This window comes from Purpureocillium takamizusanense, chromosome 5 (assembly GCF_022605165.1).
Source record: "Purpureocillium takamizusanense chromosome 5, complete sequence".
Lineage (NCBI taxonomy): Eukaryota > Fungi > Ascomycota > Sordariomycetes > Hypocreales > Ophiocordycipitaceae > Purpureocillium > Purpureocillium takamizusanense.
Genome location: NC_063072.1, coordinates 953,044 through 975,913, shown reverse-complemented (window position 1 = coordinate 975,913; position 22,870 = coordinate 953,044). Strand labels below are relative to the sequence as shown.

Below are 22,870 nucleotides of genomic sequence, written 5' to 3'. Positions count from 1 at the left end.
TGCCCTCGGCTCTATCACGCAAAGGCCTGTCCGCCAATCATGGAAGCCGCCATCGCCCTTTCGCACGCAACCCCAAGCCGCATGTCAAGGCGTCGCCAACTGACTGCATCAGCCACTTCTTGGCGTCGTGTTTCATCGATCCCGGACACAAGCGCCCACAGTTGCGAGTCCGACTCGTCGTCTTGGCCTATAATAACGCGGTCCAACCCACGTCGCACCTCTCCTTGACCGCAGCATCGCAAGCAAAGACGATGACTCGGGCCTACATATGCGCTTGCGCGGCTTGTTGGCCAGTCTACTTGAGGGCCATTCATTACCCAGACTACGCAGATACCTAAGAACCTAGTCATGCACAGCAACTCACACGACAATACTGTCATGGTTCATAACCAGTACCGGAAGGTGTTGTCTCATTTGAATAATGGCATAGATATTTGTCCCTGGAAACGCCTTGCAGCAATGCCAATGCCTCTCTCGTAACAGAAGCGACCAGTCCGAGGAGCCGCCACCAGTGTACAACCAAAGCGTCTCTACGTTAGTACCATGTACGACCATCCGGCGTGTACGCGCTAGTGTAAACTCGCCGACTGCATCGCAGCTAAATGATAAAACAAAAAAACATGTCCCTTTCTACCGCACTCCCCCCGGCATTACGGGGCCCGCAGCGTCTCTGGCACCGGCGACCGCCACGTCGTTGTTAATGCCGTTGTCAGACTCGGCTTGGCCACCGCCTTCGAAGAGACGTCTCCACCATCCTGGAGGGTCGAGAGGTCGAGAGCCGTTGTGCAATGGCGGATACACGTCGGTAAAGAAGTACCAGACGTGGCCAATGACTACGCCCATGATCTCGTCGCGAGGAATCGTGCCATGCATGAAGAGGCTGAAGGCCATGAGGACCCAGGGCAAGTATGGCGCCGTGAACACAAGAAGACCGAGAAAGCTTAGCCTTGTGTCTGGGTTGCGTCGCGACCATATGTAGACAAGTGTCGAGGAGAGCGGGTGCCCGAGAAAGGGCATGGAGACCAAGGGCGAGAGGGCGATCAGACTCGCCATGGCATAGAGAAGTAGCCAGGAGAAGTGCGCAGGCGACCGGCCGGACGACTCCTCCAGGAGGCGCGCATAGCGTTGGAGGAAGTATATATGGAAGAGGAGATCGAGGGAGAATGGCCCAAAGTAGAGAAACGTCGTCACTAGGCGCCAGTACTGGGGCAACGAGACTAGGTCAGCGAGCTTGGCTGCGGCCACGTACGGGACGGGGGCGGGTAGTGAGCATACCTGCGACTTGACAAAGACGGCGCGGAAGCTATAGAATAGCTGAAAGGGCGTCACCATGTGACACTGAACGAGGGCGCTCGTCAGCACGGTGGCGGCAGTCCACCAGCGGGTGCAAACGGGCATCTCCCAGAACCACGCCTCTAGGGGTAGGCGGCCGCCATCCATGACTTGATCCATGGTCTCATGTACGCGATGCTCGTCGGGCGCCCGCAACTGACAGACTCGTGGGATCCGTGGGTGGCGGTTCGGGCGGAGGAGGACTGCCAGGTCGCCGTACAGCGATGCGGAATCGAAACGCGGCTGAAAGTTGGAAGCTGCCGTGTGAGCGGCCGCTGACAGCCACCCGTCCTTGTGCAGTCGCGACAGTCAATAAGATATGCGACTAGGTGTCGCGCGTGCGTTGATGGACTGGTTCGTTGGGCCGATGTGGATGAGGCAGGCGGTGCGAACAAAGCTATTGAGAGGCGACGTATCACCAATGACGCACTGCAAGGGGTCTTGCGGTGGCAGTACAGGATGCGGGGCATAGGTTATTACCTAAGAAGACACATACGCCCACTGTAAGAAGGTCTGCGACGAGAGGCGGCGGCCATGCGTTTGCGATTCGTTCAAGGTACCTGTACTAAACCTGCCTGTAGTACCTGGAGCAGGTCCAGTAAGGTTCCTACCTGGTAGGTAACTGCCCGCACGACGAAACCTTTGTGGAAGCAGTACCTTACACACCATCATTGCGTCCACTGCGTAGGTAAGTACCTACGAAGTGACTGCGCCCCAGCTGCTACTAAGGTAGTAAGGTGCTTTTAGTCGCGCACCTCACCTAACGGTGTCCTGTTCATCTGTGTCCCCAGGCACGTCGAGTCGCATCTCGGGGTCCGCAGCGTATCCGTCCTTGACATTATCCTTTATCGCATTACCTTTGCTACTACTTGCGTCGCTACCGTGGCAGGCACACGTCCTTCGTGGTGGAGAATATCACCTTGTAGCCGCTCGACTCCCGGCACGGCCCAGCTGATTAGTAGTTAGAGGATATTTGGGTACCTAGGTACTTCGTAGGTACTCTCCGCGTCCCCGTCCGGCGCCCGTAGTCCAGCGCCCACGGAGCCGAGGTGGGGGCCAACGGGTGCAACAACGGTCGCCGCGCAGGGTGTGTTGTGCCTCCCGTCCGGAAAACAACCTTGAACCCAAGACACGTAGCTAATAAGGTACAGCACGGGCGAGACAAGCCGCTCCGTCCCTACTGAGGCTGCTCTGCGATTGAGTCTTGTCGTCGGTAACGGCATCAACAACTGCGGGCTGCATCGACATGCTGTACTTTTGTACTTTCGAACTTGGTATTGCCAGAATACCAACGAGTCCTGCTTTTGCCTGTTGAGGTGCACCCGCCATCAATGCGTTTGCTCACAAATCTACTAATGAACGACGGCGGGTGGCTGGGCCGTGGATCGATCAATTTGGGATTGCATCCGTGCATGGATGTTTGCTGCTTCCAGAAGCAGCGTCCCCCAGCCGCCGAAAAAAAAAAGTCGCGGGGCTGGGGGCGCCCGTGGCGTGTGGGCTGGCTTGCTTGCTTTAATTGATTTCGCCCACCACACGCGCCGCCAACGCGCTTGCGCGCGTCTTCTCCCCACAATCCCGACAGAACCTCTCTGGAGCTTCGCTTCCCTTCCCTTTGCACCTTCACGTCGTCGTCGTTACAAATCCAGCATCCTTTTGTCCCTCCTGCCATATAATTTATACTACTAAAAGGACGATTTTTGCCGTACTGGGGTCCCGCGCCACTCTGTCAACACAGCGCCGAGATATCCTCCCTCAGCCCGCCGCGCTCCTTGGGGGGAGCTTCAAGTCCTTCAAAGGCGCCCGCCGCATCGCATCAGAGCCGCCGCCACAACCGCACTGCCGTAATGCCACCTAAAGCCCGCAGATCTACTGGCGCACCATCCGCCCGTCGAACGCGACCAGGAGATGTACAAGGCAAGCCAAGCAAGCTCCTTGCACCGAGCAGCTTCCGCTTCGCAAATGCGCCCGAGCTAACAGCGCGTTGCCCTCTCTGTAGCTGGCGACCCTGTCCCCATAAGACAAAAAAGACGGTATCGCCCCGGAACCGTTGCCCTGCGCGAGATTCGCCAATACCAAAGCGGCACCAAGCTGTTACTATTGAAACTCCCTTTCATGCGGCTGGTAGGTACCAGGACCGGGAATAGAGCTGGACTCCGCCTGATCCGTTGCTGACATGCGCTGCGCCTGCGACCAGGTTCGAGAAATCGGCATGAACTGTCGGCCGAGGGGACGAGAGTTCAGATGGCAGAGCCAAGCCATCCAGGCTCTGCAGGAAGCAGCCGAGGCATTCATGGTGCATCTTTTCGAGGACGCCCAGCTCTGTGCCGTCCACGCCAAAAGAGTCACGATAATGCAAAAGGACATACAGCTTGCAAGGCGCATCCGAGGCATCTGGGCGGGCCTCGGGTGAGAACATTGATGGCGTACCGGCGTCATTGATGTCGTAACGGACGAATTGACTTCTTCTTTGTAGGGCACTGGCGTTGGTGTGCTTTGTCTATACGCGGGGCGTTACTGGGGATTATATCCGAGGCATGTACGCATGGGTCTCAGCTGGCATTGCCGGTGTTGAATTTGAGTGTTTTGCTGCGGTCTCGAAGAGTCTCGCGCAGGGGGGCCATCGTGGGGCGACGGTCAGGCCCGTGGCGCGGCTCAGTTGATAAGACGGAGAGCATGGGGCTCCAGGTGGTGATTTGCGGGCGCCTTAAGATGCTTTCGGCAATCCAATATCCTCGAATGGTGCATTGATTACGTTGGAGATGTAGCATCACCAGCGAATGTCAAAGATCGGTGCCTGTGGGGCTCAATAGCCGCATACAACGTTTTGTCCGGTCATGGCGAGTATGGCATGTGTTTTGGAACGTAGGCATTCTGTGAATTGTTTTGATATTTGTCGTTTTCCTATGAAGCACAAATGCACAGAATAGCTGCTAGTCAAGAAAACTAGCCTCGGCTCTTATTAGCGGCTTCCCATGATGTCCCAGCGAACTCATAAACACTCTATCTAGTGTCCGAGCTACTACCGATGGGGCGTTCGCAGTCGACGGCCACGTAGATGACGTCATTCTCCCGGGTCGTGCTGCAGCTCCGGAATTCAGACTCACATGTACTTCGTACAGACTATACTGTACTCCGTACTTCATACGGGAGCAAGTACGAAGCCCGGCATCACCACTCACTCCACCCTTCTCCAAATCCCGGGCGACGTACCTTCCTCGCTGCACCAAACGAATAACCTAACGAAGACGTGGGAGACAGCGCTCAAGGCGTGCCAAGAGTAAGTATCAATGAACAGGTTACTGCGCTCTGGCGCCTGGCGCAGCGCGCGGCGTCTCGCAGCTCCCAGCGTCATCGGGGGAACCATGTTATTCTGCACCAGCCCGTCCGTCCGATTCGACACGCCAACCGTGCGCCGACCCCGACAGCAACGACGGTCACTCGATCCCACCATATCGCCGGATGTGGTCCGCCAAGTCTCGAGCGGCAGTCTTGCAGGTACCTCTTCCCTTGCTTCCGGCTGTTTCCGCAATGTTGGCCATTGCGGAGCTTGCAGCTCTCGGCGCAGTCTCCCACCCCCAGCATCCGGCTCTGGTGAGGCTGACAGTCCTGACTCACAGGCTTTGCCTCTGGCGTCGTGATTGCCCTCTTTTCTCGAAGTCTGGTCTTTTTGGGGGGGTTACTTGCCTTCTCTATCCAGGTATGTACCCTGCTTTCACGGTAGAATGTTCCCCTGGGTCCCAACTCGGCTCCCTCTCCCCGCTTCTCCTTCTTAGGTTCCCTCAATCTTTAATGACTAACGTTGTGTGGCATCAAGGTTGCTTCTCGATGGGGGCTTGATCTACCCAGGGCCATAGGGTTTAGTCCGCAGCAGTGGCCAGGTGTCTCGTACCTGACCAGAGTAACTGCCGACAACCCATGGTTCACGTCTTCATTTGTCGTCACGTTTATCCTGGCAGCACTCGTCCGCCTCTAGAGGCAGCCAGTTCAGCAGCTGAGATCTTGTTATTGCCTACACCTCATTCCAGGGGTTGCGTCTCGCGGGTGAGCCACGCCATAGTTAAAGGATCGCTCTCAAAGAACGTCTTTGTCTTGGCCAGGATTTCAGCATTGTAGGCGTTGACCCAATCCTTCTCGGCCGACGTCAGAAGGCTCGTGTCCATCAAATTCCGGCAATAAGGCACCATGGTGACGTGCTCGAACCCAAGATAAGGCTTGTCGCCAAAGCACTGCTCCGTCTTGACCTCCTTAACCATCATGATGTTCTCAATGCGGATTCCAAACTTGCCATCCTCGTAATAACCCGGCTCATTGGAGAGGACGTTCCCGGGCGCCAGCGGGACCTCGGTGTATTGTACTCGGGTGCCGATGCCAATTGGCCCCTCGTGGACGTTGAGGTACGAGCCTACACCGTGGCCCGTGCCGTGTCGATAATCCAAGCCGTTTCTCTGATAAACGTCAGCGATCACATCGCGATGTCGCGTACTTTGCGAGCGGGTGCATGTGTGGTAGCCGCCGACCGGAAGACTCACCCATAAATGCTGGCGGGCAAGACAATCCAGCGCAAAACCGGAAGTGCCCTTGGGAAAGACTGCCGTGTCGAGACCAATGACACCCTTGAGCACGAGAGTATACGCCCTCCTCTCAGCTTCTGTTGGCTTCCCGAAATGCAGCGTTCGGGTCGTGTCGGTTGTGCCATCCAGAAACTGCGCTCCGGAGTCACAGAGATACACACTCCCGGGGTCGATTGTTGCACAGCTTCCCCTTTCTGGGCCATAGTGTATGATTGCCGCGCTGAGCGGAGAAGAGCTATGTTAGCCTATGCTAGGAAGCTTTGGTCATGCGGGTTGATGCATCGGGGCAAAGATGATGGGTGACTTACTTGGGTCCTGTAGATGAGATTGTAGGAAAGGATAGGCCGACAAAGTGTTCTTTCTTGGATCGTAACTGTTCCAGCTTGTCGGCAGCCTCGACCTCGTCAAGCGGAGCTTTCTTATTCACGAGCTGATCCTCCAGCCACGCGAAATATTCGATGAGAGCTGCGCCGTCCCTCACATGACATGCCCGCATACCCTCCATCTCGGTCTCGTTTTTGATGGCTTTTGAGTCTCCGATGGGGCTTCTGACTTCCTCCACTGAGCCCTCACCTCCAAGAGCTCTCTGCAGTGCCCACGAGCCTTTGTTCGACATGAGAAACACCTGAGGTGCTGCCGCACCCGCGGCCTTGTTCTTCTCGCTGACCTCGGCTTGTAAATTTCGGGCGTCGGGAAAAAATGCTTCGTAAGGACGCACGGTAACATCGTTAGCGACCAGATGCGACTTGCATCCTTCGTCGAGTTTGGATTCGTCAATGTAGAGGGTCGCCGCATGCGGGGTGACAGTAGCATAGGAGAAAAAAACGGGATTATAAGGGATGTCGCTTCCGCGGAGGTTGAAAAGCCACGCCACCTCGTCAAGCATGGAAACGAAGAAGCCGGGACAGCTCTTCTTGGCCAGCTCCTGGCGGAGATCGGCGATCTTGGCCTGTACTGATTTCCCGGCAACGTTGTCGGGAAGGACTTTGACGGCCAGACGGGGGCGCGAGGGCCGACCGTCAGCCCAGGCAAGGTCAACCAGATTATCATCGAGGGCTACAAGGTCAGAGCCGCCAGCCTTGCGAACCTGCTCCGCAAGCTTCTTGGCAGCGGGCCCAGCGAGAAGGGTGGGATCGACGGCAACAGTCTTTCCACCGGTCGACTGCTCGGCGGCCCATTCCTGCCACGTCGGGACGTCCTGGAGCCCTTGCTTGAGCAGGGTCCAGTTATCATCAAGCTGCTTGGAGGCCTGGTTGAAGTAGCGCCCATCGGTGGCCAGGGCGGCGGCTTGGAGGGTCACAACCGCACAACCTGCAGAGCCGGTAAAGCCCGATATAAACTCGCGCCGGGCATCGCAGTCGGCGATGTACTCGGAGCTATGGCTATCCTCGGACGGCACGACTTATTTGTGGTTGCAGTGTTAGTTGATGTCGGCGCACGCAGGGCCTGGCGGACTCACTGTACACATGAACGCTGCGCTCTTCCATCAACGCCCTCAGCTTGGAAAGCCGAGACGAGGTGTCGACCTTGGCCATGGCCGTAGTGTACAGACGAAGGCCGGTGTGGACAGTACGAGGCTGCAAGGGGTGTCTCGTGGCAGTTGCGAGTCGGATCGAGGCGGTGGCCAGGCGCGATAGCATGAACGAATATTGGAGGGGCAATTGGGGCGCGCGAGCGTCCGTGTTCCGAATTTTGCGTCTTGACGAAAACTATTGCGTGCGTGTGTCGATGGGTATGGGGGTTGGGTAGGTAATTATGTCAAGTAGTGGATGGCGAGCTCTGTGCTGTTGACTCGTGATGATGAGCTTCCACCTTGGGTTGGGTCGGTCCTGGTGGGAACCCCCACCCCACGTCGCCGCGGGGCTCCTGGCGGAGAACCTGCAGGTGCGTACGAAGTAAGCTACCTTACGTACTGGCCAGCGGGGCAGGAGCGCCCGGCTAGCTAGTCGGCAAGGTGTCTAATCAAATTTGATAAAGGGTGACACTGGCACTTGCTGGCGCTGGCGCTACTGGCGCTGGCGCTGTCGCTGACACTGACGTGGCGGAAAGGAGCGGCTCTTGGTTTGCCCACCCTGCCGCCTGTGTGTCATGGGCGCTATGGAAGGTATCACCGGGTCCAAGTACCCACGGAACCTTGGGAGAGCTGCTAGGGCAAGCTTGCTGGGCGGTACCTGGTAGGTAGGTATTTACCGAGCAGGAAGGCGGCCTCCCCTTGTCCTCTGCCTCGTCTGCAAATGGTCCCTTTCGAGCCGACATACGAAGTACGTACATGACCACTGCATGCGTTTCTGCAAATGGCGATGCACGCCTGCCTTGACCACCACCGGAGGAAGACGCTCTGTTGCAACCTTGTGCCTACCTGGTAGTGGCTTACGTGTGTATCATTGGCCCTTGTCCCCGGCGCGCGCATGGTATTGATGTTGATGTACGTCGCAGGCAGTACCTACCTACTGTACTAAGGTACTAACGTAGCACCTGCTCCGCTGGGCAAAGCGCACTGCCGACTATCCATCTTGCCATCTCAGTACTAGGGTATCCGGCTGCGCTGCCTGCTGTCGCGATTCGTGCGTTGTCATAGTTACAGGGCCTAGCTTTCTTCAATGGGCGCACCATCATAAGGCAAGCTCGAGGCAGACGTCAAGCCTCTGTCTACGGTTTGCTTGACGTCCGTACGAATACCGGCAAGCACGCACACAACCAAGTCGAATGGCATGATTGCGCTGGGCAGTGTCGGCCCGTTACCATGCAGGGTAGCACTCGCTGGTAGGTCGGTAAGGAAACTGGAGGTCAGTACTTCGTACATCCACTGAGTGGTACCTGTGCCTACTATATTAGTAGTACTTATTTACCTACCTTAGGTAGCTTGGCCCCCGGTAAGCTCCATTTGTGCAGTATATGTCAAGGAAGTGGGGCACGTAAACTCACCACGGATCCCGACAAACGACGACGTATTTCACCCACCATGCTCTTCAGACAAAGCCCAACGCCATACCCAAGCCCGGCCCGTTCTGCCGTCGCCCCAAATGCAGCGCGCCGTCGCGAGCAAGACGTTGCCCCGGGCCCGGGTCGTCTTCTCGGGCATACAGCCCACGGGCGTGCCCCATCTCGGCAACTATGTCGGCGCACTGCAGCAATGGCTTCGCCTGCAGCACCAGGAGAAGCCCGACACCAAGCTGATATACTCCATAGTCGATCTTCATGCCATCACCACGCCGCAGAACCCCCACACACTCAAGAGGCACAAGAGAGAGGCATTGGCAGCCCTGCTAGCCATAGGCATTGACCCGGATCGCTGCACCCTGTTCTATCAGTCCTCAGTCGGTGACCCTCGCCCACCGCCGTCGTCTCTCGTTCGTCGCACTGACTTTGGCCACACGTCGTCGCACGCGACAGGTCCCGGCGCATTCGGAGCTCATGTGGATACTCTCCTGCACGGCATCTGTTGGGTATTTGTCGAGAATGACACAATGGAAGGTGAGGGCAAGCGACAAACAAAGCCGGCCCCAGAAGCTGATGCCCAGCTCCCAACCCGCAGCAAAAGCTCAGCCTTTCGCCTACCTCCCACATCGAGGACCAGCCCGTCAGCTCCCGCCTGAAACTGGGGCTGTTTGCCTATCCCGTCCTCCAGGCTGCCGATGTCCTTGTCCATCGGTATGCGTCGCCCCCTCAGCAGCCGCTCTCGCCCTCGTGAGCTGACTGACACTCTTCAACCCCCAGAGCAACACACGTACCCGTCGGTCACGACCAGGCTCAACACCTTGAATTCGCGCGCGAGTGCGCTACAAACTTCAACCATGCCTATGGACCCTGTCTTGTGCAACCAGAAACCATGATTCGTACGCCGCACCCCGGGACCAGCAACGCAGGATTTCAGCTGACAGGCTCTTGCAGCACCCGTACATCGCATCATGTCGCTCACAGACCCAACCGCCAAAATGTCAAAGTCGCACAAGAGCGAGCGCTCGCGCATTTTAATCACGGACACACCAGACGAGATTCGTGCCAAAATCTCCTCCGCACTCACCGACTCTCACGTTGGCATCTCATACGACATAGCCACCAGGCCCGGCATCTCCAATTTGCTCGACATCCTGTCAATCTTCGACGCACAGCAGCGCACTCCCTCGGAACTGGCTGACGCCTACAGTCAGACTCATCCTCGTCAGTTCAAAGGGATGATGGCGGATTCTGTCATCCAAGGTCTCCATGGCATCAGGAGCCGCTTCCTTGAGCTGCTGGATAGCGACAGCACCTACCTTGACTATGTCGAGGCGCAAGGCGCGCGCAAGGCGAGAGAAAACGCGGAAGAGACAATGGAGGTGGTCAGGTCCGCTATAGGTCTTTGAGGCCATCCGAACCTCTTACAGGACAGCACGCCACACCCCTGTACAGCCGTGTAACAGTACATGTATCTCATATGTCGCCATCATGTCACCATCGCCAATGGGCCGGGTAAAGATATGCGAGACATACTCCCGTGCCCTATGCAACTGTCACTTGATACACTGCATTGCTCGCCCACTAAATAGTCGCTGACGTGGCCTGACGCGGAACTGTACCGACCTAAACCGACGAGCCCCTTTCCACAGCCCCGTCGAGAGTCCACCCGGCCTCTGTGAACGAAGACGAGCCTCTATGGTGCCGTTTCAATGCGGTCAAACGGGCCCGGGTTGATCACGATACGTACGCGAAGTTGCTTCCACGAGCTGAGAGCCAAAAGTCACGGACTACCTGGTTGGTCGCCCGTGCACCTCTCAAGCTGAAATCATGCATATCATGTTAGTGTACTGGCATTATCGACCGTAGGTTCTGGGGGGCGAAGTGAGCTCATGTATATTGCGTACCTGATGACCTTCTTCACGAATATGGCTTTTTGTTCCGCGCTGACCTTGCTGCTCGGGAAGGAGGCATCGCCGAGTGCGGTCTGCAGCCAGTCCCTTGCAGCAGCATGCCGGCTGACAAGCCTCTTCAATGGCTCGCTGAGTTTGTCCAGCTCGCTCCGGGAAGCGTTCCCTCCAAAGTTTCTGGCCAGACTCTGGGCCAAGAGCGGTCCCAGGGTTACCATGGAACCCTTGACAGCATGCTGTACTTCTTCATCGCCATTGAGGCTCACGTAGGTAGACTAGTAGACGATCAACTATAGTCCACGATTCTAGCATTTAGAGGGGTGCATGTCGGGTTAGTCTTTACCCAGAAATCTGCAGCTGCACCTTTCGGCAGTGGTTCCTTGCCGTCTAACACGCGCAAGGTAAATAAGAAGAGGAACTCTGCGGCGTCGGCCGGCCGCAGGGACAGCACGGTCGCAGGCGCTTTGCTCAGCAGACGGGAGGCGAACTCGATTCCGTTCTGAGATAACTCGGGATCGCTTTCTGGCTCTGGCTTTTGTTAGGATAATGCACCACGGACTTACCCGTCGAATCTGCAACTCACCTGAAAGCTGCCTGAGGAGTCCAATGTCCCACATGAGCAGCGTGGAACATATAGCTTCACGACTGGGAAATTCATGCGACTGCAACGAGCTCACAAATGAGCACGCTGTGTTGACGAGAACGCCCACTCGGGTTGTCGACGCCGTGTGAATGGTGAGGAAATGGGTTACCGTATCCGGCGGGAGAACAAACGGGCCCGCTTCATTCTCTGAGAATCCGCTGCGGAGGACACTGCTGATAAGCTCAATAATTTCAGAGCTCTTGCCGAATGCCTCGTCCAATTCCCGAAGGATTTCCATGATCTGGTCATGCAGCAACTCCAGCCCGTCGCGCGATACTGCAAGCCGACGGCCGCTTGCGTCAACGTCGATCGAAGAGTCGGATAGCGATTGGAACCCCTTTCCTACGCTGACAAGGCTTCTCAGCGCCCTTAAGCCAAGGTGTAGGCCAGGGTGCTCGTCGGACGTGCTGTCAAAACACCTAAGCCCCCGACACGGATGATCATCAGCCCCGGGTGATGATGCATTGAAATGACGGGATCGGTGCACGTCACGGACGACAAACTCCAAAAGTCTTGCACAGGCCCTATATCTTTGGTGGGGGTTCGGTATAGCTTGCGCAACTGAGGCAATAGCTCCTAGCACCTTCTCGCTAGAGATGCAATCGAGTCGCCGGCCGTGAGTAAGGGCTGCGTACTCATCCAAGAATCCTTCTGTCTCCGGATATAGATGGTGTCGACAGGAAGAGCACAATCTCAGGATTGACTTGGATGCAGATGCCGCCATGGACTGCTCACCAAGCAACGTGAACAGCAGACGCAGTGCTGGAGCGAGGAACTCGACATTCCTCTCAAAGTACTCGTTGTACTGTTCAATTAGGGATAGGCAAGTCTGTCGCGTTCTGAGATGGACCCCCGCCTGGCTGTTGTCGCCGAGAACAGAGAAGAGGGGCGATGCGAACACTGGCGTTAGGGCCGCATCAAACCGAATGTCATCTCTGCCACAGTCTGCTAGGCCGCCGAGGCAGAACGCGGCGGCTTCTAATGGAAGCCAGGCCGACTGTGACAACGCCGAAAGTGTAAGATCGGCAAACGTTGCCACAAGTTGAGGGCCCGCCAGTGCATAGGCAGATTGAAGAAAGTCAACAACGTCCTTGCGGGCATCGCTGAAGCCGATGCGATCCACAGAATCCCACTGGCAGTACTCCCCTGAAGGTGGATACGTTATCTTCTGCCAGGCCCTTGAAACGGCCGCCAGGAGCTGGGTCATTGCGGAGGCTGCCGACGGTGACGAGATCTCGGGTTCGTCTAGGTGGACATGGTCTGCCAGTGTTTCTGCAAAGGTTGACCAGAACTCGACTGCAGGCACAAAGATCCTGTCCTCTGCGACTGGGTAGCCAGCTGCCGTGAGGAGTCCGCATAATAATGACAGAAGGTGCTGGCTGCTTCCGTCACTACTCTGGATGAGGGCTTCAGCCTTTGCCTCACCGAAGCCGAGCAACAGATGCCCGAACTGAACGGATTCGAAGTCAAAGTCTCCTTGAAGTAGCTTCTCGTACCGCTCCCGAGCCCAAGGGGCTGTAAAGAGCGTAGCCAGATATTCGTATTGGGTGTTGGTCATGAGCGTCGGGTAGTTTGACAACACATCGACGATGAGTTCCGCTGACGCATCAAACAGAGAATCGCGTGATAGGGATGAGATGACCGGTTCCAGAAGTGGTCGTAAAGACGCCGGAATATTGCTGTGACCCGACGATGCTCTCTGTGCAAATGTGGCCCAAGACTGAAGGGGGGGAAGAAGTGAGCTGTGAACGTCACACGTGCTGGGAAGCACCAGGGGAGAGGAGGTATACCTGAAGGCATTTGACGGCATCGCTATGGGCTGTGGGGTCTTCGATGTGAGGAGACAGACATGCCGCCATAAGGACGACCGCGTCCGGTGTGTTCCTCACCACCGCATCATACAAGCCTGCGCTACGAAGGATATTCAGCAAGAAGCAGCTATGCCGAGCAGGAGCAACAAACACACTTTGTTGCTGCATTCAGATCAAATCTAGCGACATCGTCCATGACGCTGGTGACCACCCAGATAGCAGCTTGAAGCTGGGTAGAGCTCAAGCGAGCTAGCGCATCGGCTGAGCTGACGGTGTCGTCGACGGCGGAAGGGTCAAGCGGTCGATGAGAGGCAAGACACACCAAGAGATGACGGGTATATGCAGGCCAAAGTCGATGAAAGTGGAGAAAGAAGGTGGCGATGGCGGACGAGAGCTTTCGTGATACAAGGGAGCCGGCTCGTCCACGAGCGAGGGACTGTGAGTACCATTCCACAAGCCGCACAAGAAGCTCAGCGGCATCTTCATCGCTCAAGGAGGAGCTTTGGGGCCTCAAGTTAGCCCCGAGATTCATATGCAGCGGATTGCGGTGCGCACCTCTCCTTGTTCAGCTTGATGATGACAGTGAGGGCTCCAAAGAACTTGACCTTGTCATCGGGCCGCTCCAGCAGCTGGTGAATCATGGGCCATGCCTGCGGAGAACCTTGGAAGCAGGCCAACGTAGCCTGTGTCTTGTTGATGACTTCTGGCGGGTTTGCCTCATAGAGAGACAGAATCAACTGCGGTGCGCGGTCAGTGGGCAGCCAAGGGGCCCGGGGGGCGACGCGGGCAGAGTGTGCGGCGCCGTGTTGTGGGCAGCAAGACTGACAGATTCCACCTGATCAAGGCTCAGTTGGACGGGCTGGTCGTCTTGCATTTTTGCGGTCTGTACTGCATGATATCATGGTGCCATGCCTAGTCACGGTCGATCAGTGCTGTCTCTGGGGCCTTCCGCGGGCAAGTAAATAAGTGAGATCGTGGTCAGGTGGCGGGCGGGTGGGTGGATGGTGGTGTGGTGGGGAGAGAGATTGTGTGCACACTGGTGGAGGGGATGGAGGGCTCTTTTTACTGCCCCTGGGCGGGGAGCAGCAAGCTATCAGCTAGGTCCAGCTGCGTGCGCCCAACTATGCCGTGCATGACGGCCACATTGACATGGCGCGGCGGCGAACAGGAAATGGATATCGACGGCTAGGACTCTCCTCGTGCGGCTGTGATGTTCAAGGCTTGCCAGCAAACGGCCCTCCGTGAACGTATGCCGGCGCCCTTGGCCGTTGAGCTTGACGTCAGAGTGCCGACACATGCCCGCCGGCCATGAGCCAAGCATCAGGGCAGTCGCTGTGGAAAAAAAAAAAAAAGATTGCCAGACCTCGATGCATGGCCTTGATCCTCAATACTAAAATACAGGGTATCTGTTGCAGATGTGGCCTCGTCATGGGGTCGAACCGCCCTTCCTTTCGTTCGGGCAGCAGTATTTCGCACCACGACCGTGGCATGCTGTTCGTACATTGATGGCCCCTTCAATACCGACCTTCTCATTTGCTCGGCGTAAGAGGCTGCCTGAGGCCAGCCGCCTCTTTGAATCGGCGGCTGTTAAGCAGCTCCTCCACCTTGTCTGCAGTACCCATCGACTTGGTCTGCCCGAGCTGTGCCCAAGCCGTGTCAAGTCCCTTCAATTGATCCTCAGGAACCTCCATTGAGCGACCGACCCCAGCCTGCGTGAATTCCCATATATTTGCCTTCATTCCCACGCCATAATATTGGTGCTTTCGCAAGTAGGCGAGCCACAGCTGCACAGTCTCCGGGTGGCCATCCTTAATCTGGATCAGTCGCCGCAATGTTACACGCTCAAAGTTCTCTTGTGATTTTTTAAAAATGAAGTGGCTTCGGGGCACTGTCCAACGTTCGGTAATGCGAGGCAAAGGGACTGGCCCGTATGCCGGGAGGCCAAGGTAGTATGCAGCGCGCAGCGCAAAGTCGACAAAGAACTCAAGAGGCTGAAGACTGAAGGATCGAAACTGCAAGTCGCATGATGGGATTCCGAACTCGGCCTCGCGCTTAAGTGGCTTGAGATATAACGCCTGGAGTGACCTTGGCCGACGCAGCTGCCCCTGCCCGCCTGACTTCGATTCGGCCGTCAACTGTCGCTCTTGGACTTCGTCACTACCTGAACCCCTGCAGAAGGAACAAAAGTCAGCCCGTAGCCAGTAACACGATCACAGATGATATGTTCGCGAGTCGAGCATACAATGAAGTGTGGGAACGACGGGCGATTCGCGGTATAGTGACCTGCAAGCCCGTAAGTCTTCCTGCCGAACTCGGTTGCGGAGCTTCTGCTAGAACGTACGGACAGTGACGCCAATGACCTAGAGGTTGTGCGAAGCATTCTGCTGGTAAACCACTAGCAGCGCATGAGCAGATCCTGGTCGCTGGGAGGTATGTTGGCGGTTTTGGATGGACGGCGGAGAGTCGCGCGACTTGAAAATGCTGCGAGCAGGTGGTTCGCTAGCCAATCAACAAGCGACACAAGAGCTTACATAATCTGACCGCTCGTCGCGCAGTTCTACGGAGGACCTTCAAAATGAATAGCAATTGGTAATTGAGGCCCTTGCCATGAAGTACAACTTTGAAATTAGAATTATGCACGTATGACTACTGATGGCATGCTCAATGAAGAAGGTCATTCGTCGATTGTCAAGGAATATGTAGGCCCGCGACTATGGAGACAGACGAGTCCTAGACGTTCTCTGCTGTCTAGTCAAATTGATCAGTCGCCGAATGCCCTGCTTATATAGCATGCACTTCCCCCAACTTCATCCCCTGGTGTCGCGATGGCACAACTGTCCATCGGCACACGTGTCACACGAGCATCCTCGATGCATGGCGGCAGCTAAGCCACAGACCACTGATCACCATCTCATGGCACTAGATGCCATTTGAAGCGGTCCGTGATCCGGAAACGATTGGCGATGCCCATGAAGCGCATTCGCTGCCGTGAACAGGTTGGTTCAGGGCATGCATGGTGCTAGCATCAGTTTGGGCGGGATACCATGAATGATCCTCCAATGACGGGATGCGTCATGAAGCCGATCACATTAGGGCTCCCGCGCGAACGTTGTTGCCCAAGTATGACCTAGGTTCTCGTGCAGTCTTGAGAAACAGGGTTCGCGGCATGGTATAGGAGCTCGTCCATTGCTCACCCGATGTTTAGTCGCTTTGGTCGTCCCTTGGGCCTCGGGGAGCGCCCCCTACGTGCTGAGCCATGTTGGTGAGCGGCAGAGCTAGAGATGAGACAACAGCCTGGTCGTGATTCGTAAGAATACTGGCCTTGCCTCAACTTTGTCGCTTTCGTCTCTGCGACACAAGTCTTTGATAGAATGCCTTCTTGCCAGAGGTTTTGTTCCGTTGAATGCCAGCGTATTTGCCGCTCAGCTTTTCCTTGTCGTGCGCGGCTGCTACCTCCTCGAATATTGTCCGCTTTCTATCTTTACGGGACAATCTTGCACTATAGTAGTCGGCTGGCCCGGATATCACTTCGCCAAGCTGGGAATATTCCGGCGGAGCAGAGCGAAGAGCTTTCTTCTGATGCTTGGGATCCAGAAGCCCTCGCATACGCAGCACCTGCCAGTCCCGCTTGAATTCTGGAGTGAGATTTGTTTTCGGAAGGTCAAACCAATTTGGGCCAGCAGTGTCCTAACAAGTCTGTTAGTCAAATAACAACTTGGTATTGGATGTCGCTGGCGACAAGAAGATGCGAAAAAAATCCCGGAGGGCACGGCGTCCACGCATTGGCATGCAACCCGTTCGTGTGTGCAGATTGATGGGGCTGATAATTCAGAGTAACTATGAAAGATAAAGATCATGAGGTCATGGGCATATGATCCAAAACGGATACTTGTCCCATATCATACGAACCGTAAGGCGGCTCCTTCTCATCACAATATACAGCCTCCCGCAGACAACGGGTCGCAACATATATTCAAGGTAGCAAGGGGACTTAGATGACTCGCCTTTTTTGATGCGCTGACAGCAGGTCGACTCTGGGCTGCGCGCACCGAGAGAGCTTCGTCTGGTATAGGCTTCTTGGTGGCCTTGGGGACGACGGTGAAGGGTTGCGCCACCGGAGAGGCAAGATCAGAAGCGGCACTTCCCCTGAGTCGATGCTCTGCCTCTTTGAGAAGCTCCTCTATCCGATTATCGACTAATTCGGGCATTTTGTGCGGCAGGTTGCGTATTGTCGAAGCTGTCAGCGGATCGCGGCCACGGCTGAAGAGTCTGAGAGCCAGGTTAAAAAAGTTGCAAAAGTCGGGTCGGCTTCTCAGTTCGCAGCCAATTTTTTTTGTGGAGCGGGGGGGGGGGGGGGGGGGTTCGGCAGCTCTTATTAGGTAATCTAACCTCGTGCGTGTCGGTGGGCGAGGCTGACGCGAACTGGAAGCTGGGGGTTGGGCCGACACCCTTTCAGGTTAGGTGTGAAGTACCCCCGGAGTTGAATGCGGTATCTCCCGCCTAGTGAGGGGCCCACATCCGGTATCTGTGACCTTGGATTCGGTGAATGGTACTAGGAAAACCCAGTGCCCTAATCTTCGGAGATATAACTCAGTAACCTAGGTGGCTGGGAAGTGACCGTCCGCGTGCCGACTGATGGACCGCCAGTCAGCTATTCCCGTCACGTCACTCACCACCACTCACCATTCACCACCTCATTCATCAACCATCAGCACCGCCAGCCACTCAGTGCCCTCTGCAGCCTCGGCGCTCCCAATTGTCGCCAGACCTCTTTTTTCTGTCATATGCCACGAGCTTGCTCGTTGAAACCCCGACTTGCAGGACAATTTGAGCGTCTCCGTCAGACGCCTTCTACTCCCCGGGTTGACTTGTCGTTGCCGCTCTCGACTTTCAGCCATCGCGAGCTATCTGCGTGAGCTGTTTGATTCGAAAGCGTCCCAAGTTTTCGTCGCACATGCCGCCAATGGATCCGCAGAATCAGCCAACGCAGTCGCAGCAAAACCGCGCTGCTCCAGTCTATGACCCCAGCCAAGGAGGCCACTATGGTCAGTCGTCTACCCAACCTGTTTGTTTCTTACCGTCTACAGTCCACTGACCCAACTTCCAGGCGCTTGTGCGGCTGTGCGTGCCTACCCGTCTCTTCCAAACACCTGTTCTACTGTTCTAACGCACCCTCTAGCTAGCTTCTCAGGGTTTCGCCCCGGCTGAGCTCTACACTGGCCCGTGGGCTAATGTATGTAAAGCCTGTCCGTTCATTGCAAATGCATGCTGACCCGAAAACCCGGTCCAAAGGTCCATCAAGGTCTTACCGGACAGTACAAGGACATACTCACTACCTATTGGCAACAGACCATTACCCACCTGGAAAGTGAGACGCATGATTACAAGCTTCATCAACTACCTCTTGCTCGCATCAAGAAGGTTATGAAAGCCGATCCTGAAGTCAAGATGATTTCGGCGGAAGCTCCCATCCTTTTCGCCAAAGGCTGTGACATATTCATCACTGAGCTCACGATGCGCGCCTGGATACATGCAGAAGAGAACAAGCGGCGGACGTTGCAACGGTCTGACATCGCCTCGGCCCTTGCCAAATCCGACATGTTCGACTTTCTGATTGATATCGTTCCTCGGGAAGAGGCATCTTCGCATGCTAAGAGAACCACGGCACAACCGGCGGCGGCCGCTCAAGCTGTACCCGCGCCTCCCGGTCAAGGCCAGATGCCTGGCCAACACGCTGGCATGGCTCAGCCAGCAAACCATGCCTCGCATCCGATGGCCCCCGCGGACTATATGGGAGGACACCACATGCCCACAGAGCAGGATTACCGACAGAACCCCGGCATGTATTCCGGCCAGGTCCCTCAGGCCCCTGCCGCTCCGTACGGTCAAGCCCAAGCACCGCCATCCATGTATGGAGAAATGGAGGGCATGTATCCCTACTCAGCGATGCAACCTCAGCAGGTACGTCGTAATACTCTTCGCCGTGGCCTTGCGGACCACTGACGCTATCCAGGCGCCCATGTCTTCTGAGGAATTTGAGTGAAATGAGCCATAGGATGTACCGTGTCTTGTGTATATATTTTGTCAGATGCGCGATGAACTGCGCTTGTGCAGGGTGGCGTTCAGGAACCACAGTGCGCAATAATCTAGGTCAATCCTGGTCTTCAAACGATCGCTTTAGATCATTGCCAGGGAGCTACGTGTCCCAAGGGAGGGGAGCGGCTGCGTGCGAGTCGAGATGTTGTTCTGTGCCGGCGCATGTCACTTCATCATGGCGAAGCGACTTGACAAGTTCGACAACGGCGCGTTTCTGGCAGTGGCGTGCGTCACGGGTGTGAGTCTGGGGGTTATGTTAGTACATCCGGTCAATTAGTGCATTTTCTGCGACGGGCTGCGATAAATCATACTTCTCAAGGAGGAGAGGCCCGTTGAGGGCGTCGACGCGTCCGTACTTTTTGTTGCGAATCGAGATATCGAAGAATTCGTCGTGATTATCTGACTGCATCAAGTTGACCGTTTGCTGCAGCTCGTCCAAATTCTCTCGCAGCATCTGCCCGTTCTCTAGGCTAGCGACGAACTCGGTCAAGTATTCTACATCCTGGGCCAGTGCGGAGACCCCATTGGCGTTTATATGCTTAACTTCCTGCGAAAGCGGGAGAGCCTGGGTTGATGCATGGGTTAGCACAGGGTCGAAGCAGGTGCATCTCGTGTTGGACGTTGTACCAGGATCTTGTTTGCTGCGTGGCTCAATGCATCAAAATATATAAGCTCCTTGATTTCTCGGGGCAACCCAAGCAGTGTTGAGTTCATGATGTTAGACAGGTATCGAGTCAGCGTTTGCATATAATTGCTTGGCTCCGTGGGTACCGTGGGCGTCAGCCTGCCGAAAACAAAACGCATTAGCAAATTTATTCGTTCGGGAAACAAGATAGGGCAATTAATTCACCAGTCATATTCGGCGGTATCGACGAGGTCATCGATTTTGCTGTTGACGAGCTCAAATATGCGCTTCTCTGCCGTCTTCTTGTTATTGCGGAATTCCTCGGTGGCGTTCAATTTCAGCGGTCCCCCAGCTGATGTCGATGACCTTGCTCTGATCAACAGCTGCTCTAGCTCCTGGCATGCAATTTCGAAATGTTCCAGATTGATGAGAATCTGTACTATTTGACCAAGATATTGCGAGCTAAGGCGTTCCACCAGTGACTGGCAAACTTTTTCCGTCAATAGCTCATCTAAAGACTGCGCGATGGCCTCGTCAATATCCTAGCCGGTTCAGTTAACAAGTGGCGTGGGCCCTGGGCCATACCTTTCTCAAAGTCTCGTCAATGACATCAGAGTGCTGAAAATGATCGTCGGAAAAGAAGTAAAACTGATTGAGGAAGTTGCGAATGTCGATACAACATAGTGGATACATCTGAGAGAAAGGCAAAACGCAAGGAAAACTGTAGACAAATTAGCAACAGCAGACGGCGCGCGTTGATGTACATACGTGAGCTCTTCAGTTGGCTGGTCTTGCGCGAACCAGCTGACGTTGATCACCTTCTCGTATTCCTCGACTGAGTTGATCGCCATAGGCATGTAATCGTCGGTGGACACAATCTGAGCCGTAAACATATCAGACCAGGAAACTTGCCGCCGCGGAAAGGTCACTCACCTCTTGGAAGTCCTCGCTAAATCGTCGTTTCAGAAGCTCAGCGTACTTGTCGAACAGGGCCAGAAGAAATGAGTCAAGGGTGGCGATCGAATAGCCCCAGCCCTGCACAATCGAATGAGTCAACTCCTCCGCGGTCGTGTGTTCGCAGTCAAGAAATACCTCCATGGTCTGTATGAACAGCGCTATGAAACCCTTGATCTTAAGCAGGATCTCGGCATTGCCGACATCGCTTAGGGCTCTGGACGTCAGGTTGATGGCTGCGCTGCACATTGATTCCCAAAGCTCCTCAACCTGTACACGAGAACAAATTAGCACTGTGGTATGAAGCATATGCGGATGAGCCTCTCACATCCGCCGGTGAACGGAGATGAGGCAGCCGCCTCATTGTTGCCTTTTCGATGATTGCAAAGCCAGCGATTCCTTCGAGTAAGCTGCTCAGGGATGATTCGTCGTCGGCGAGGAGCTCAACTGAGTTGGGAAGCAGCAAGTCTTTCTGCTGACGCCTGGTGGCGGCGTATTCGGAGCGGAATCGATCGGTCTGGCCAAGGGCATCATGGATATGTAGGGCTTCGAAAAGTGGAGTGAAATCTACTTGAAGCTCCTCATTGTCCATTACGTCAAACTCCTCGCTCTCATCGCAAACAAGTTCAATGGAGGAGTTCAGCTTGAAGTTGGATAGGAACTGGTCGTCTTCTACTCTCTTCCTCTGCCGGGACCTTCGCAATTCAGTGTGGTAGAATGCCACTTCGCCGAGGAACTGGGAAGTCTCGCGGATGCGGAAGAGCCATGTGTTCAAGTCGGTCATGACGGCTTCTGAAATGGCCTTTTGTGAGCCGGGGATGGACTTTTGAATAACATCAGCCAGTCGATGCTGAGTGGCGTAGCGATTCTGCAGGATCGGAACCAAGTGCTCGTTCTGCAGGTCATCAAGCGACTTGAGCGCAGAGTAATACTTCTTGCGGCGGACGAGGTCGTGTGCGTGATTGACAGCGTGCAAGACTTGGAGCGAGTCTTTGAGAGCGTCGGTGGCATCGGCAATGTTCTGCCGAATCGCCTTGGTGTTGACGAGGGCGCCCTTCTGCTCGGCCAGCTTCTCCGTGCTTGCTTGGATGGACTGGTTGAGCTTGAGGATCTCGGCCGTCAAGTTGACTGTCCCTTCACGGACATGCTGAAGTCGGCTGACGGAGTCGAGGAACTCCTCGTGCTTGGTCAGGCCAATGCGCTCAATGTCGGCCTCACGGTCTTCAGAGTAGCGCGTGAGGCACTGCATCAGCGCTGGAGTTCGCTTGGAGTTGGCTGCATCCTTAAGCACGGGCATCAGATGGTCGAGAAATTCGGCATCGGATGAGGAGAGGATGATCTAAGGGATGCTGTTAACAATGTGCTTTACGGCGGAGGCGAGGCAGCAAACATGCCTGCGGCACGGCGGATGCATAGTCGTCGAGGGGCGCCTGTCGTCGCGGCATTGTGGGCCCATTAGACAAGGAAGAGCCTTGGCTCCTGCCGCTGATCGAGGCGGAGAGGCGCGGGTATGCGGTCTCGCAGGAGTCCGATCAACGTGAGACGCGTGGCAGGTGAGCGGCGTGGTGATGGCCGGAGGTTGACGTCGTCGCGTTCAGTACTAGAGGTAGTAGTGGCTCTATCGGCGAGTGGTGCGGGTATCGGATATGCTGCAGCTACTACCTGGTACCTACAGTGCCTTAGGTACCATAGGTATATTAGTACCTTAGCTACTACGCAAGTACTAGGTAGGTACTACAGGTAGTACATGGCAACACGGGGGTCCCCTAGTGGAGGTCTGGCTATCCGGTGCTTTCCCGGTTAGGTACAGCCGGGTGTACAGTACTTCGTACCTTAAATGAACAGTACTACTAGGTAGGTAACTGGCCAAGGGCGGTACTACCTTCAATAGTACCTTACTTAAGGGACGTCCCCGGCAGGCGGGGGGTCTCCGTACCCGAGTACGTACTGGCGAGCGCTAATGAGAATGGGGAGGGAACCTACCTAGCTCT

At 55.6% G+C, this 22,870-nt stretch overlaps 9 protein-coding genes across 11 annotated transcripts; 3 read left to right on the top strand and 6 right to left on the bottom strand.

Moving 5' to 3' along the window:
- Positions 1-395: 395 nt before the first annotated feature.
- JDV02_005886 (uncharacterized protein) lies at positions 396-1,708 on the bottom strand. The gene is made up of 2 exons (XM_047987218.1): positions 1,276-1,708; positions 396-1,203 (listed from the first exon to the last, which is right to left on the bottom strand). Exons 1-2 carry the CDS (start codon positions 1,450-1,452, stop codon positions 631-633), a joined length of 750 nt encoding a protein of 249 aa, XP_047843202.1. The 5' UTR covers positions 1,453-1,708; the 3' UTR covers positions 396-630.
- A 1,468-nt stretch (positions 1,709-3,176) lies between these two features.
- On the top strand, positions 3,177-3,742 carry CSE4 (centromeric DNA-binding histone H3-like protein cse4; the record flags this gene model as incomplete). The annotated part of the gene is made up of 3 exons (XM_047987217.1): positions 3,177-3,246; positions 3,329-3,453; positions 3,527-3,742. The coding sequence occupies 3 exons, from the start codon at positions 3,177-3,179 to the stop codon at positions 3,740-3,742; spliced, it is 411 nt and encodes a 136-aa protein (XP_047843201.1).
- Positions 3,743-5,258: 1,516 nt separating this feature from the next.
- Positions 5,259-7,691, bottom strand: JDV02_005884 (Xaa-Pro aminopeptidase). Its single transcript, XM_047987216.1, has 3 exons — positions 7,363-7,691; positions 6,212-7,304; positions 5,259-6,123 (listed from the first exon to the last, which is right to left on the bottom strand). The coding sequence occupies exons 1-3, from the start codon at positions 7,541-7,543 to the stop codon at positions 5,349-5,351; spliced, it is 2,049 nt and encodes a 682-aa protein (XP_047843200.1). The 5' UTR covers positions 7,544-7,691; the 3' UTR covers positions 5,259-5,348.
- A 727-nt stretch (positions 7,692-8,418) lies between these two features.
- On the top strand, positions 8,419-10,921 carry MSW1 (Tryptophan--tRNA ligase). Its single transcript, XM_047987215.1, has 6 exons — positions 8,419-8,666; positions 8,739-9,220; positions 9,297-9,377; positions 9,439-9,554; positions 9,621-9,739; positions 9,795-10,921. The coding sequence occupies exons 2-6, from the start codon at positions 8,927-8,929 to the stop codon at positions 10,247-10,249; spliced, it is 1,065 nt and encodes a 354-aa protein (XP_047843199.1). The 5' UTR covers positions 8,419-8,666; positions 8,739-8,926; the 3' UTR covers positions 10,250-10,921.
- Positions 9,660-14,549, bottom strand: PDR6 (member of the karyopherin-beta). 2 transcript variants are annotated; one of them, XM_047987213.1, is made up of 7 exons: positions 13,760-14,549; positions 13,360-13,704; positions 13,184-13,304; positions 11,334-13,113; positions 10,748-11,278; positions 10,160-10,662; positions 9,660-10,037 (listed from the first exon to the last, which is right to left on the bottom strand). In XM_047987213.1, the coding sequence occupies exons 1-5, from the start codon at positions 13,843-13,845 to the stop codon at positions 11,037-11,039; spliced, it is 2,574 nt and encodes an 857-aa protein (XP_047843197.1). In that variant the 5' UTR covers positions 13,846-14,549; the 3' UTR covers positions 9,660-10,037; positions 10,160-10,662; positions 10,748-11,036. The 2 variants fall into 2 exon arrangements, with proteins under 2 accessions (XP_047843197.1, XP_047843198.1); XM_047987214.1 differs by having other exon boundaries at positions 10,748-11,025; positions 11,094-11,278; positions 11,334-13,704; positions 13,760-13,941; positions 14,031-14,549.
- Positions 14,518-15,639, bottom strand: RSM10 (Tryptophan--tRNA ligase). The gene is made up of 3 exons (XM_047987212.1): positions 15,546-15,639; positions 15,447-15,487; positions 14,518-15,373 (listed from the first exon to the last, which is right to left on the bottom strand). Exons 1-3 carry the CDS (start codon positions 15,582-15,584, stop codon positions 14,734-14,736), a joined length of 720 nt encoding a protein of 239 aa, XP_047843196.1. The 5' UTR covers positions 15,585-15,639; the 3' UTR covers positions 14,518-14,733.
- A 165-nt stretch (positions 15,640-15,804) lies between these two features.
- fcf2 (dTDP-fucopyranose mutase) lies at positions 15,805-17,520 on the bottom strand. The gene is made up of 2 exons (XM_047987211.1): positions 17,209-17,520; positions 15,805-16,891 (listed from the first exon to the last, which is right to left on the bottom strand). The coding sequence occupies exons 1-2, from the start codon at positions 17,410-17,412 to the stop codon at positions 16,532-16,534; spliced, it is 564 nt and encodes a 187-aa protein (XP_047843195.1). The 5' UTR covers positions 17,413-17,520; the 3' UTR covers positions 15,805-16,531.
- Positions 17,521-17,895: 375 nt separating this feature from the next.
- Positions 17,896-19,683, top strand: HAP5 (CCAAT- binding transcription factor component). The gene is made up of 5 exons (XM_047987210.1): positions 17,896-18,249; positions 18,312-18,325; positions 18,384-18,437; positions 18,497-19,165; positions 19,218-19,683. The coding sequence occupies exons 1-5, from the start codon at positions 18,159-18,161 to the stop codon at positions 19,245-19,247; spliced, it is 858 nt and encodes a 285-aa protein (XP_047843194.1). The 5' UTR covers positions 17,896-18,158; the 3' UTR covers positions 19,248-19,683.
- On the bottom strand, positions 18,252-22,523 carry SEC15 (Rab GTPase-binding exocyst subunit S15). 2 transcript variants are annotated; one of them, XM_047987208.1, is made up of 10 exons: positions 22,274-22,523; positions 21,208-22,218; positions 21,018-21,149; positions 20,859-20,960; positions 20,694-20,803; positions 20,511-20,646; positions 20,151-20,443; positions 19,928-20,084; positions 19,612-19,865; positions 18,252-19,544 (listed from the first exon to the last, which is right to left on the bottom strand). In XM_047987208.1, exons 1-10 carry the CDS (start codon positions 22,322-22,324, stop codon positions 19,466-19,468), a joined length of 2,325 nt encoding a protein of 774 aa, XP_047843192.1. In that variant the 5' UTR covers positions 22,325-22,523; the 3' UTR covers positions 18,252-19,465. The 2 variants fall into 2 exon arrangements, with proteins under 2 accessions (XP_047843192.1, XP_047843193.1); XM_047987209.1 differs by having other exon boundaries at positions 19,612-20,084.
- Positions 22,524-22,870: the final 347 nt, after the last annotated feature.